Source organism: Salvelinus sp. IW2-2015, linkage group LG14 (assembly GCF_002910315.2).
Source record: "Salvelinus sp. IW2-2015 linkage group LG14, ASM291031v2, whole genome shotgun sequence".
NCBI lineage: Eukaryota > Metazoa > Chordata > Actinopteri > Salmoniformes > Salmonidae > Salvelinus > Salvelinus sp. IW2-2015.
Genome location: NC_036854.1, coordinates 41,857,141 through 41,870,181, shown reverse-complemented (window position 1 = coordinate 41,870,181; position 13,041 = coordinate 41,857,141). Strand labels below are relative to the sequence as shown.

The 13,041-nt window shown below is 41.8% G+C and overlaps 1 protein-coding gene and 1 pseudogene across 1 annotated transcript in view; both read right to left on the bottom strand.

The window, feature by feature from the left end:
• LOC111973088 (nucleoporin NUP42) overlaps positions 1-5,199 on the bottom strand; it is a 16,499-nt gene extending 11,300 nt beyond the window's left edge. The window contains 1 exon segment of the mRNA XM_024000280.3: positions 4,925-5,199. Coding sequence (XP_023856048.1) covers positions 4,925-5,069 — 145 coding nt within the window. The 5' untranslated portion in view covers positions 5,070-5,199.
• LOC111973562 (partitioning defective 3 homolog) overlaps positions 1-13,041 on the bottom strand; it is an 807,950-nt pseudogene that overhangs the window by 126,066 nt on the left and 668,843 nt on the right.

The window sequence follows — 13,041 nt, the reverse complement described above, 5'->3', positions numbered from 1 at the left end:
CTTCACCTGGATTCACTGAACGTCAGATCTATGTCTATGGAAAGAGCAGTACGTTATTAATGTTTTGGTACACTCAGTGTATATTCCTACTGATCATGAACTTTAGCACTCTCAGTATCACAGCACCAACATCCACCTCAGCCTGTTAGCAGTTAGAGAAAGAAAGGTTAGCAAGAAGGAGGGAGGAAGCGGTTAGATACACTGAAGCCTGACATCGGTCTCCTGCTAATCAATGTTAGTGTGAGTGTGTGTGTGGTGTCTGTTTTTAACCTCCACTGACCTTCTTTAGATCCTCCTCAGCACCACTCTCAACCTCCACCACGCTGATAGGATAGTAGGAGCTATATTCTTACTTGTACCACTTCCAAATCTTCTAATGTACTAAACCCTCAGTTATTTGTCTGATTGTTTTTATTCCTTATCATTCTTTATCTCATTCTTGACTACCATAATTCTTTCTATTTTAAACATAAATCTCTTTCTCAATAACCTCCCATTCCATTCGACATTCATACCATCATCAATGCCTCCAAATTATACCACGCATCAAATCCTCCAAATCCATTACCACTCATCAATACCTCCAAATCATACCACTCAGCAAGCCTCCAAATTCATTACCACTCACAATACCTACGGAATCATTACCACTCATCAATGACCTCCAAATCATTACCACTCATCAATGCTCCAAGATCATATCTACCACTCACAATGCTCCCAAAATCATTACCACATCATCACCATGCTTCGAAATCATACCACTCAAACATGACTCCGAAGATTCATACCACGTATACAATACCTCCACAAATTCTATTACACTCTATCATGACCTCCGAATCATACCACGATCATCAATGCCTCCGAAGACAACTCCATCCTCAAATCATACCACGTCATCAATGGCCTCGAAATTCATTACCACGTCATCAATGGCCCGGTTGGCACAATGATCCGATTCATTACCACGATCAATCGCTCAAATTCACTTACCACGTCATCAATGACTCCTAAGATCAATTAACCACGTTCTCAATCTGGCCTCGAATTCAATTAGTCATATGCCCCAGATTCATTATCATACAAGACTCCGAAGATTCGATTACCACGTCATCAATCGTACCTCGAAATCATACCACGTCATCAATGGCCCGAATACGATCATTACCACGCATCCATGGCCTCCGAAGAATTATATACCACTCATCAATGCCTCCGAAATTCCATACACACGTCATCAATACCTCGAAATTCTATAGCCACGTCATCATGCTCCAAATTCATAAGCATCATACCACGACATACACTCAAGCCTCCGAAGATTCATTATTATTGCTTTATAAAACCTGTTAAAAAAAAAATGCAGATCCACTGACTCCCCCGTCCTTCACACCAACCTACCAAATTAATTTTAAAGCTGCATTTATAAAAAAATTAAACCATCTATGCTTTGAAACGAGCAACCTAGAATTATTTTATTTTTTTTACTAACAAAACATTTACAAAAGACGGTGGCTCCATTGCATGATTTAGAATGTTACATTTAAAAAACTGAACAGCCAATCGAAACTCATAATTTAAAAAAGATTAGTAATACAATGTAGCCAGTGTTCCGAAGAAAACTTTACAAAAAATGTTGCGATCTTTCCACCTGCAAAGAAGGTGAAATATCTTGATTTTTTTTTTAAAGAAAGAAACTTACAGCACAAATCGGCTCCTGTCAGTTATGGGATTATGGATTATAATGGTGACGGAACTACATGAGATTGTATTTTGTATTTCGTGGTCGCACACAGGATGTGGGGGCAAGTATGATTCACAAATGTGTAATTTTGCGAGCTTGTATAATGATGTGTGAAAGATTTAACGGTCGTAAACGTTTGAACTTTTGACATTTGAAAACATTCAACAAGAATTGCAAGCATTATTTATTTTCACAATGATTACAAATCCATTTACGAGTATGAACATTCTGCTGTAAATTTTTTAATCTGTACATTGTTCTGTCATTGTTGTCACGTTACCAAGAGATTCGTAATCTTGTAGAAAGTTTTGTAAATTTGTAACAAGAGATTCACAAGTAAAAATGCGATTCAAATTGCCATCGATAAAATGCAATTTTGTTCATTGTCCGTAGCTTATACCTGCCCATACCATAACCCCACCGTCACCATGGGGCAATCTGTTCACAACGGTGACATCAGCAAAACGCTCGCCCACATAACGCCATACACGTGGACTGTGGTTGTGAGGCTGGTTGGACATAATGCCAAATTCTCTAAACCAACATGGAGGCAGCTTATGGTAGAAAAATGAACATTAAATTCTCAGGTAACAACCCTGGAGGACATTCCTGCAGTCAGCATCCCAATTGCACACTCCCTCGAGACTTCTGTGGCATTGTGTTGTGACAAAACTGCACATTTTAAAATAGACTTTTATTGTCCCCAGCACAAGGTGCACCTGCGTAATGATCATGCCATTTAATCAGCTTCTTGATATGACACACTTGTCAGGTGGATGGATTACCCTGACAAAGGAGAAAATTTCACAAACAAATTTGTGGACACAATTTTGGAGAAATAAGCTTTTATGTCAATATGGAACATTTCTGGGATATTTTATTTCAGCTCATGAAACATGGGACCAACACATTACATGTTGCGTTTATATTTTTTGTTCAGTATAGATCCCGCATGGATTACGACAGTCCCCTTGTTCTGGTGTAACACGATAGGAAGCAGCCTAATGCCCTGTACCACTTCTTCTCTATAGTCCTCTACCAGTAAACAATTGTTGCATTGGAACAACCGGTTGATCCACTTTGTCCCGGAAGAGCGCATAGTAAATAGAGCTCCTCCACAAAATGCTCCATGTTTCCTCTGAACAGAGAAGCCTCCATGAGAAGAGACATAGCAACAGACTCCAGAGTCAGAGATAAAGACTACCAGGTGTATTGGTTGGGTATCATTTGACATGAGTGTTAGCCTAGTTACTGACTGACTAGGTGATATAGAATTTTATTATCAATTATCATACATTTCAATTATCGTAATCGGTCTGCAACCCAGAGTGTTTAAAGTTCTGGTTTAAATAAAACAGACAGAATTCCCAGCTTACAATTAGTCAAATCCAAGTTTATTCACGAGAGCACTCCCGTTCATATACAAAGATGTTCCTTTTATAACATTCTCTTAACCTACGCACACACATACACACTAACATTAGGAGAGCTATCTTCTTCTCTACAATTCTCCCCACAGTTTCTCACTACCCAGCTGACAGTTCCAGTCCCCCCCAGATAAAGGAAACCTGGAGGGGTGTTCCCTGTCCTATCTTATCTTCCCAGAGTTATAGCCGGGTCGGTTCAACCATAGTTTAATTGTTTCTAGGTGTTTTCTTAAGCATACACACATTCCTCTCTCTCCCAGTCCAATCTAGTTGGACTCATGTTTAATACTTTTAATTACTCCTTATCCATGCTACATAACCTCTAATCCCTACTGGTTAAGTTTCTGGGTAGAAGTATTTAATCATTTAACTTAAACCTTATAAATTATTTTATCACTAGGTGTATTGGTTGGGTATCATTTGACATGAGTGTTAGCCTAGTTACTGCCTGACCAGATGTATTGGTTGGGTATCATTTGACATGAGTGTTAGCCTAGCTACTGCCTGACTAGATGTATTGGTTGGGTATCATTTGACATGAGTGTTAGCCTAGTTACTGCCTGACTAGATGTATTGTTATTCCTGTTTTTCTTATTGCATTTCAGGTGTAAAGGGAGTCAGAACACTAGAAAGCAACACGCTGCCAGATCACCACAGGACCCTAAAGGTGTTACAGTCAATGATTATGAACTGGATATTGTATATGAATTGCCCATTTACATCAATGACAATAACAAAATGGTTGGATTGTTCAGCAGGGTAAGAGATAAGAATAACAAATAATTAAAGTGCAGCTGTAAATAAAAAATAACGGGGGTATATACAGAGTCAATGTGCGGGGGCACCAGTGTCGAGGTAATTGAGGTGGTGTGTACATGTAGGTAGAGTTATTAAAGTGACTATGCATATGTAACAGTCCTCGCCCCAGGGACTCTCTGCACACATCAACAACAGTCATCCACGAAGCATCGTTACCCGTCGCTCCACAAAAGCCGCGGCCCTTGCAGAGCAAAGGGAACAACTAATTCAGGTCTCAGAGCGAGTGACGTCACCGATTGAACCGCTATTAGCGCGCACCACCGCTACCTAGCTAGCCATTTCACATCGGTTACACATAGATAATAACAGCGTAGTAAAAGAGAGCCATGATTAGCTGTAAATGTCAAATTACAAGTTTGCGACTGTTGTTAAGTCTTTCACACATCATGATACAAACTTGCGAAATTAAATTACACATTTGCTAATCGTACTTGCAACCACGAAATTCAAATCTCACATCATTTTGCCATCGTTATAATCCGATAGTCAGATGACAGTGTGACGTCTGAAGTTTAGAACGTCATCATCGCGTAGTATTGTTACGCTTAGAACACACCGACAGTGTCCCTCATGTTGGTACACCAGAATTACATTCATTTCCAATGAAACGCTGCGTTTGCCTTGCAGCATTYCGTTCTTTGTGGTGCATATGTTGGATTTATCGAACGTATGCGTCAACCTGTATGCATAGACGGCTTGACAGAAATGGTAGCAGGAGGTGAATGTTTCACACATATCCAGATGATGCTGCGTACTATTTTGCGCTATGACAACGTCAGTGCGTTTGAAGCGTTCGTGTGACACAGGCGTCGATACGATGTGTGGAATCAGTAGTGTTTAAAAAAACAACGAAATCAGATCTCCGTTCTCAATCGTTCCTTAGCAGAAAAAGACTGAGATCTACTAGCTACTACAACTAGGTACTCGTTACCTCCTCCCCCGCCTCTGTTGGACTGTTGAGGGGGACGGCTGTTGTACTCTCCACCGTAGCCGCCACCGCCTGCTTTTGGGTGCTCATTCCAACACTTGTCGCCATATCGACACCGGCCTTGCATCCAAAAGTTGCACACCGTCATAGTGTGGCAGGATTTAAAGTTGTCGGTGCGGTGAATGAAACGAAATCCTCTCGTTTCCCACCTATATTTTCAGCACCACATTGTTTTTGTTCAGATTACGCCATTTTGAAAATGTCGCAGGGCTACGACGTCAGTGGGTTTAATACAACAGCGCGACCTTGTGTTTGGTTTTTGTACTGCAGCCAGGAAAGTAACTCAATCAACAAAATCATCAGACCATGTAGAAAATATTACAGGAAATAATTACATACCGGTAATAAGGCAATTAAATGATTATATTACCAAAGACTATACAATTTATAGTATTATTGTATTGTATTGTGTGTGTGTGTGTGTGTGTGTGTGTGTGTGTGTGCTGTCTCTTATACACATCTAGATGTGTATAGTATTATTGTATTGTATTGTGTGTGTGTGTGTGTGTGTGTGTGTGTGTGTGTGTGTGTGTGTGTGTGTGTGTCTACATATGGGTGAGTGTCACATGCATGTGGGTGCTCAAATGCTGTAAATAAATAGCCTATGTTTAGAGCATCAAAATGGTCTTGATTGTCAGTGTTGATAGTACAGTTGCTATATAAACTGTTATTTTTAACTGATAGGTGAAAGTATTGCAAGACAGAGAGGAGGGAGTGAAAGAGAGGATGGAGGAAGGGAGTGAAAGAGAGGATGGAGGAAGGAGGGACACAGAATGAGTGTCTGTGGGATTCCTCTCTGCCAACTCCACCGTTTCACCGGTGGTGGCGGAGTCTTTAGGGCTTTTTCCATGACAACACACAACCTGTTGAGGTGCATCTCATGTTCATTTTACCTGGAGGTCTGTGCAGTGTTCACACAGTACCACAGTCATTTCGGTTACTGGCCTAATGCTCTAACCACTAGGCTACCTACCGCCCCCATACAGAGAGAGAGACAGACACACACCACACACACAGTATCGCAAATCAATCAATCAATCAATTTTATTTTATATAGCCCTTCGTACATCAGCTAATATCTCGAAGTGCTGTACAGACACCCAGCCTAAAACCCCAAACAGCTAGTAATGCAGGTGTAGAAGCACAGGTCACCAATCACATGCACCTGCATACACTGAAACTGTAAGTCCCTTTCCCAATATTGAACAAGAGACACTCCACCCTAATATTCCTGCAAATAGTATGTGTTTTGGTTATTGTTGACAACAAGCTCATGCTAATGTGAGTCTGTCTGCCTGCCTGATTGTCTGACTGTCTGTCTGCCTGCCTGATTGTCTGACTGTCTACCTGTCTGTCTGCCTGCCTGATTGTCTGACTGTCTTCCTGCCTGATTGTCTGACTGTCTACCTGTCTGTCTGCCTGATTGTCTACCTGTCTGTCTGCCTGCCTGATTGTCTGACTGTCTGTCTGCCTGCCTGATTGCCATCAACAAAATGCAATTGTTTTCGTTATCCGTAGCTTATGCCTGCCCATACCATAACCCCACCGCCAGCATGGAGCACTCTGTTCACAACGTTGACATCAGCAAACCGATCGCCACCACAGGAGGTTGGTGGAACCTTACATTTGGGAGGACAGGCTCGTGGTAATGACTGGAGCAGAATTAGTTGAACGGTAACAAATACATCAAACACATGGTTTCCATGTGGCTAATGCCGTTCCATTCCATTCCGGATATTATTATAAGCCGTTCTCCCCTCAGCAACCTCCTGTGTCGCCCACACGACGCCATATACGAAGCCATACACGTGGTGTGCGGTTGAGAGGCCAGTTGAACGTCCTGACAAATTCTCTGAAACGACGTTGGAGGCGGCTTATGGTAGTCAGCATGCCAATTGCACACTCTGTCAAAACAAGAGACATCTGTGGCAATGTGTTGTGTGACAAAACTGCACATTTTAGAGTGGTCTTTTATTGTCCCCAGCACAAGGTGCACCTGTGTAATGATCATGCTGTTTAATCAGCTTCTTGATATGCCACACCTGTCAGGTGGATGGATTATCTTGGCAAAGGAGAAATGCTCACTAACAGGGATGTAAACAAATTTGAAACAAAACAATTGAGAGAAATTAGCTTTTTGTGGGTATGGAACATTTCTGGGTTTTTTACTTCAGCTCGTGAAACACGGGACCAACACTTTACATGTTGCATTTATATATTTGTTCAGTGTAATTACGTTTCGCCCACCGACCATCCACTAAAAATCGGCCCGCGGCTGAATCTAGTTGCCTAACCCTGAGATACGGTATTTATCCCCAGCACAAGGTGCACCTGTATTTATCACTGTAGTAACTACGCTTAACTTCCTTAGTAACTAGGACTGACCTTTGTAACCTTTCTAAAGTGGGTATTGACCTTTCGACCTTTTGGATAGTGCATCATCAGTTCCTCTTGTCCTGTTAGTCATCGCATAACTTAAGAGAGCTATTTATAACTTGTCAGAAATGTCCAGATCAACTGGCCCATGTCTCTCCCAAGTGGAGCAGCGGCCTAACGCACTGCGTCTCAGTGTGACAGGTTTCACTACAGACACCCTGGTTCGAATCCAGGCTGTGTCACAACCGGCCGTGATTGGGAGTGCCACAGGTCAACGCACAATTGGCCCAGCGTCGTCCGGGTGTACGCTGTCATTGTAAATAAGAATTTTGTCTTGACTAGTTAAATAAAAGTAAAACACTTTTTTATTTAGGTTTTTAAGCCTGTAGATATTGTTGTAATTCTTTTGTCACTCAAATATCACTTGAATACACATTAGACATAGCAAAATCGTGAGAATTGCAACAACAACAAAATGCTTTAAAACTGCAAAAATTTCTTTGCACCCCATGACAAAATGTGTAGAATTGCAGGAAATAAGCTTTAACAAGCGGGGTGTGAACCGTTTGTGATGAACAGTGCTTGTGCCGATAGAAAATGAGATGTTCCCCAATGCTGGAAGGGGGGGGGGGGCTCCGAGTAAAAAAAAGACGTTTGGGAACCCCTGATTTAAAGTGTAGCATGAGATTGTCTGACTGACTGCCCAAACACGTCTTCTAAAGAAGACTGATAGTCATCTAAGAAACGCTTACTACACATTTCTTATCAAATTAAAGTTAACTTCTCTCCTACTCACAGTCTCTGTAACCATTTAAACATACACAACAGTCTGATATTACCGTATAATTTGCTCTGTCATATCAAGACAATCACCATCCAGGGTCAGTTCTAGAGGAGGCGCAGGCAAGGATGTTATACAGAGACATAAGTGACTCTGACATAAGTGACTCACCGAGAAACCGGTGTTAGTAGGATATATTGGCACGGATGTTAGGCCGGAGAAGATGTTTGCAAACCGTGCCAATATATCCTCCAAACACCGGCTATGAGGGCATTATCACTTTTATACAACACGTTACCAACATATTCAAATAATGATTGACATGTATTTTTTTAAATTAATTAATTAAGAATATTTCATCCTTCCACGAGATATAGTCCCAACACAAATGTAAGTTGCTATCCAAGCCGGCTTGTCATTTGTTTTATCGGTTCGGTTGCCAGAGAGGTTCTGTATCTATGATTCTGCCCATCCAATCAGAGATAACAACAACCTTATACTTGAACCCATGAACTCTGTGTGCACTTATGATTCAAAACCCCTTACCTAGTTATTCTTTCTCCATTGCTTATTTACACCCTATTGTGGTTTGGTACCCTACACAAGTATAATCCGTAGGCTACTGTAGCTGTTGTTATCCAACACAGCCAAAGCAGTGTGTGTGTGTTTGTGCATGTGTGAGACAGAGATGATAAAACTGTTAGAGAAACTTAATCCAGAAACACTAATGCATATACAGTGTGTCCATGCTAAAGCATCTGGAAACTACATTTCCTACAACAGGTGGAATTGGTATCAGTCCAGGCTTCGTTCGCTATGTTTACTTCAACTTGTAATCAATGTGGCAYTAGCTTTTGAAAGAACCCAGGATTCCTCTCACTCCTACCCTCTCTTTATAATAGAGACACTAATGTTGCTAACTAGCTAGCTAGATTTAATTCACCCTCACCATGCTGCAACTAACGTTACCCATTACCACCCAGACTCAGAGCCATGTCTTTAGCTTGCTGACGTTAGCTAGCTAGCTAAACGGTTAGCGTCGGCGCTAGCATAACAGGCTAGCTAGCTAGCGTAAACCGTTGCAACCCAACCCTTATTCCCTACCTTGCTTGCCATGGCATTGGCTATTAGCTAGTTAGCTAAGCAAGGAAACAATAGGAAATGCTTGATATGCTATAGCTAGCTAGCTTTCAATAAGACATGGTCAGCTAAAATTCCTGCAAGCTCACGTTAGCTAGTTAGCTTGTTTCAACTCTGATTTGCTAGCTAAAAAAAATCTGTAGCTGACTGTTCTCATAAAAATGTATTGTATAGTGTAAAAATGAATGAAGGATRRAGCTATGGTGGTAATTCGTGTCATGTTTGACTACTGCAGTACTGCTTGTCCATGTGCTAGCTAACAAAAACAAMCCCAGACAAGCTAGCTAAACTTTGTGTCAGCATCCAGCAGCAATCAGTTTAGTGGTTGCATAGTAACGGCGCCACRAGCCRGAWTTCTAATCGAGCTGGCWCCAGTTGTGAAYTGGAAACAGGACTTTATTAAATGTCTCAGCTAATTTTAGCACTYATTGCATTTTCATCTCTGTGTTGCAGGAGGCTGAGGGTGGAAAACATYTATACGAATTATAATCTGCCTAGTTGCATCTATCACTAACTCAGTGGCCTTGTGGTTAGAGTGTCTGCCGCCAGGTTGGGAGTTCAATCCCCGCCCAAGTCCTTTCAAAGACTGTAAAAATGGGACCTGGTGCGTCTCTGCTTGGTACTCAAGTAGAATAGAGACAGAAGAATGACACAGTACAGACATGTCATTTGATCTCAGTTCACAGTTAAACCAGTCCAGACTAACATCAGAGTGAAGCTATCTTTCACAGGCTGGTCCAGATCTGTGTGCTTACTTTTAGCCAACCCCTCTGACAATACATGACTGTCTGACTATAGTTTTGTCCCAAATGACCCCCTATCCCTATATTCCCTATATGTTCCATATATATTCCCTATATGTTCCCTATTGTCACGTCCGTTGTTAGGAGACCAAGGTGCAGCGTGGTGGCATACATTTTACTTTATTTTCAAATGATACAAAAAACAAACAAAAAACACGAAACGAATGTAAAGCTCTGTAGCGTAAAACCAACTATACAAAGACAAATCCCACAAACTAGGGTGGAAACAGGCTGCCTAAGTATGATTCCCAATCAGAGACAACGATAGACAGCTTGCCTCTGATTGGGAACCATCCCCGGCCAACAAGAACTAGAAAACTAGAATGCCCACCCAATCACACCACGACCTAACCAAATAGAGAAATAAAAATGCTCTCTAAGGTCAGGGCGTGACACCATTATTCCCCTATATGTTCCCTATATGTATGAGCCCTATGGGTCTGGTCTAAAGTAGTGCAATAAATAGGAAATTAGGGTGCCATAGGGCCTGGTCTAAAGTAGTGCACTATATAGGGAATAGGGTGCCATTTCAGGCTGTATATATACCGGCCGATGATCAGGAGTCACAAAAGTCGGCGCACCAATTGGCCAGAGTCCATCCGTTGGTTTAGGCGGCATCGGGTTTTGGCGCCGCGTAGATGTGCCCGTCTATTCAGTAAATAAGAATTTTGTTCTTTGAGAGCTCTGCTACTGACCCATGATACTCTTCACACGTTTGTCTTTAATTGCTAACCTATCGTACACTCACACTTCCGATAGCTCCAAGGTCAGCGTTGCCTTCTCTGCCATTTTTCCTAGCTGTGAGCACGTATCTTGAACTGTTGTAGTTCATAGGACACTTTTCTACTATGTACTAACTCGCCTAAATACCACTACTATGTTGCGGTAATGTTTCTTGCTACAACATTACCGTCGCATCCCTTCCTACACTCTATTGCATCGAAGGCCTCTGTAGATACGACGATGTTTACTTATTCTATACAATGGCTATCATAATTATCGTGTTTACAGGTAACTTCAGTGGGCTTTGGGCTACTATCTTGTTTCAGTGTTTCTGTACTGTCCCTGTCTGTCGCAAGATGACACCTCAATCGGTATAGCCTTCACTCGACGCGATTATCTTCTTCCACTCTCCTCATCACAAACTCAATACATTCCTTACTCAGCTCATGTTCGAACATTAATGCACTGCGTGGTGGGTTCACGAAGTTGGTGTTCTTGTCCGTTGCAGAAAGTGCGCGTGTTGGGAGTTGTCACATCATTCGAATGCTGCCAATACATTAGTCCTCTTTTACTCACACGAACACTTCACGCTCACACACGGAGAGCACACAACACGTGGTGACAAGATTATCTGTACTGCTTGGTTATTGTGGTGTATCGCACGAAGATTTGAAGGACTGCACACGGCGAGAGAAAGGAGCCGAGCCTATAATCTCAGCAATGCTAACAAAAACGTTACAATGCTCCAAAGACCTCTTATTCACGTGACAGGCAAGCTATGTTTCCGCTGACTTGCATAAAGCAGGAATTCCATTTTGTCAAAATGTGAGATTCATTAGCTTGCGTTATTTCGCGACCTGCATAGTGCTTTTGGCGCCGGCACCCAACCTGGAGGGATCGGTAGAGATGATAAAAGCAACGTTCCCTGTGTTAATATCAATGTTGCAATATTTCCATGAGGTATTGCCATAAAGTTTTTGTGGCATTCCACGATCGTTGAAGATGGAGTATTTTGAGATAACTAATTCTAATCTGTGTGCTAATCGATCACAGATGTACCTATCCTATCATATCTGGAAGACTACATTTAACATAAGCTTGAGAGGGCATTCATTTTCTGCTGCGCTTTCCCGTTGGGCCCCGAACTCAGTATTCATTTACCCATGTTGCCTTTACCATGTAATGTGTCAATCAGAGTATGTTCCGACTTGTCTAGGTTAACTCAGTGCAACACGTCTGGGGATAAAGCTGCCGGACCAATCTTGATACCCTTTTCGTATCGTTTACTCGTTGATCTGCTCCCCCTGACGGCGGCTTCTTCGACCTGAGCTCGGCTGTGTCCACCCGCGGACAGTTTCGGGGACAGGCTAAAACTGCAGGTCGAGTAAACGATCAATTCATCCGCAGTTACCCAGATTCACTGAAACAACAATGAATGACTGGTGAGGTTGATCGTTTTCCAACCTTGGAAAGAGAATAATTCTCAGCCGTGCATGACTAGACTCACTTTTCGAAGGCACAACAGAATAGTTCATTTATACTGACTCCACAAGAGGTCAACCATGGATTTTGACATGAATTAACAGGGACTTAAGTTCGTTCTTGAATGTTCGCGATCTCCAGGTTGGTTCCGTCCCAATCCCAGCCCGGATAGTGCAGGTGAATGTCCGGTGATGGAGAGGTGCTTGGAGCATTGCTGAGCAGTGAATTATAGCTCTGTTTCTGCTGTTCTCATGTCTCATTTACACCACATAGATAGTTACGGATATTATAGACTGTGTGTTGTTTTGTGTGTTTGCAAATAAGTTAATGTATTCATATTCATAGACTATCACTGTCCAACAAGAACATAATGGCATAATAATCATAGAGCTATAATTGATGATGATGTTGATGATGATGAGAAGGGAAGATTGGGCTTTAGGGTTACCTGGCGACATACAGGTTGACATCCATAAAGGCACTGTAAACAATAGAGGCACAGCCACAAGGACCAAATTATGTTAAAATTATTCCAGATTATTCTAGGAGTTTAATTGGTTATTTTATTAAAACGCCACAATGGAATGAAGAAAGCTTTTTATGGAACAAACATTTCAACGGTCACCCACAGCAACAGTGAGGTGAAACAGTAATTATATCTGTCCATTTTACAAAAACTGGTTTATGGCAAGTCAGTGGAACATAGCTCCTGTTTCACGAGGTAACGTTTTTTTGCAGGGCCTTACCGTCAGTCT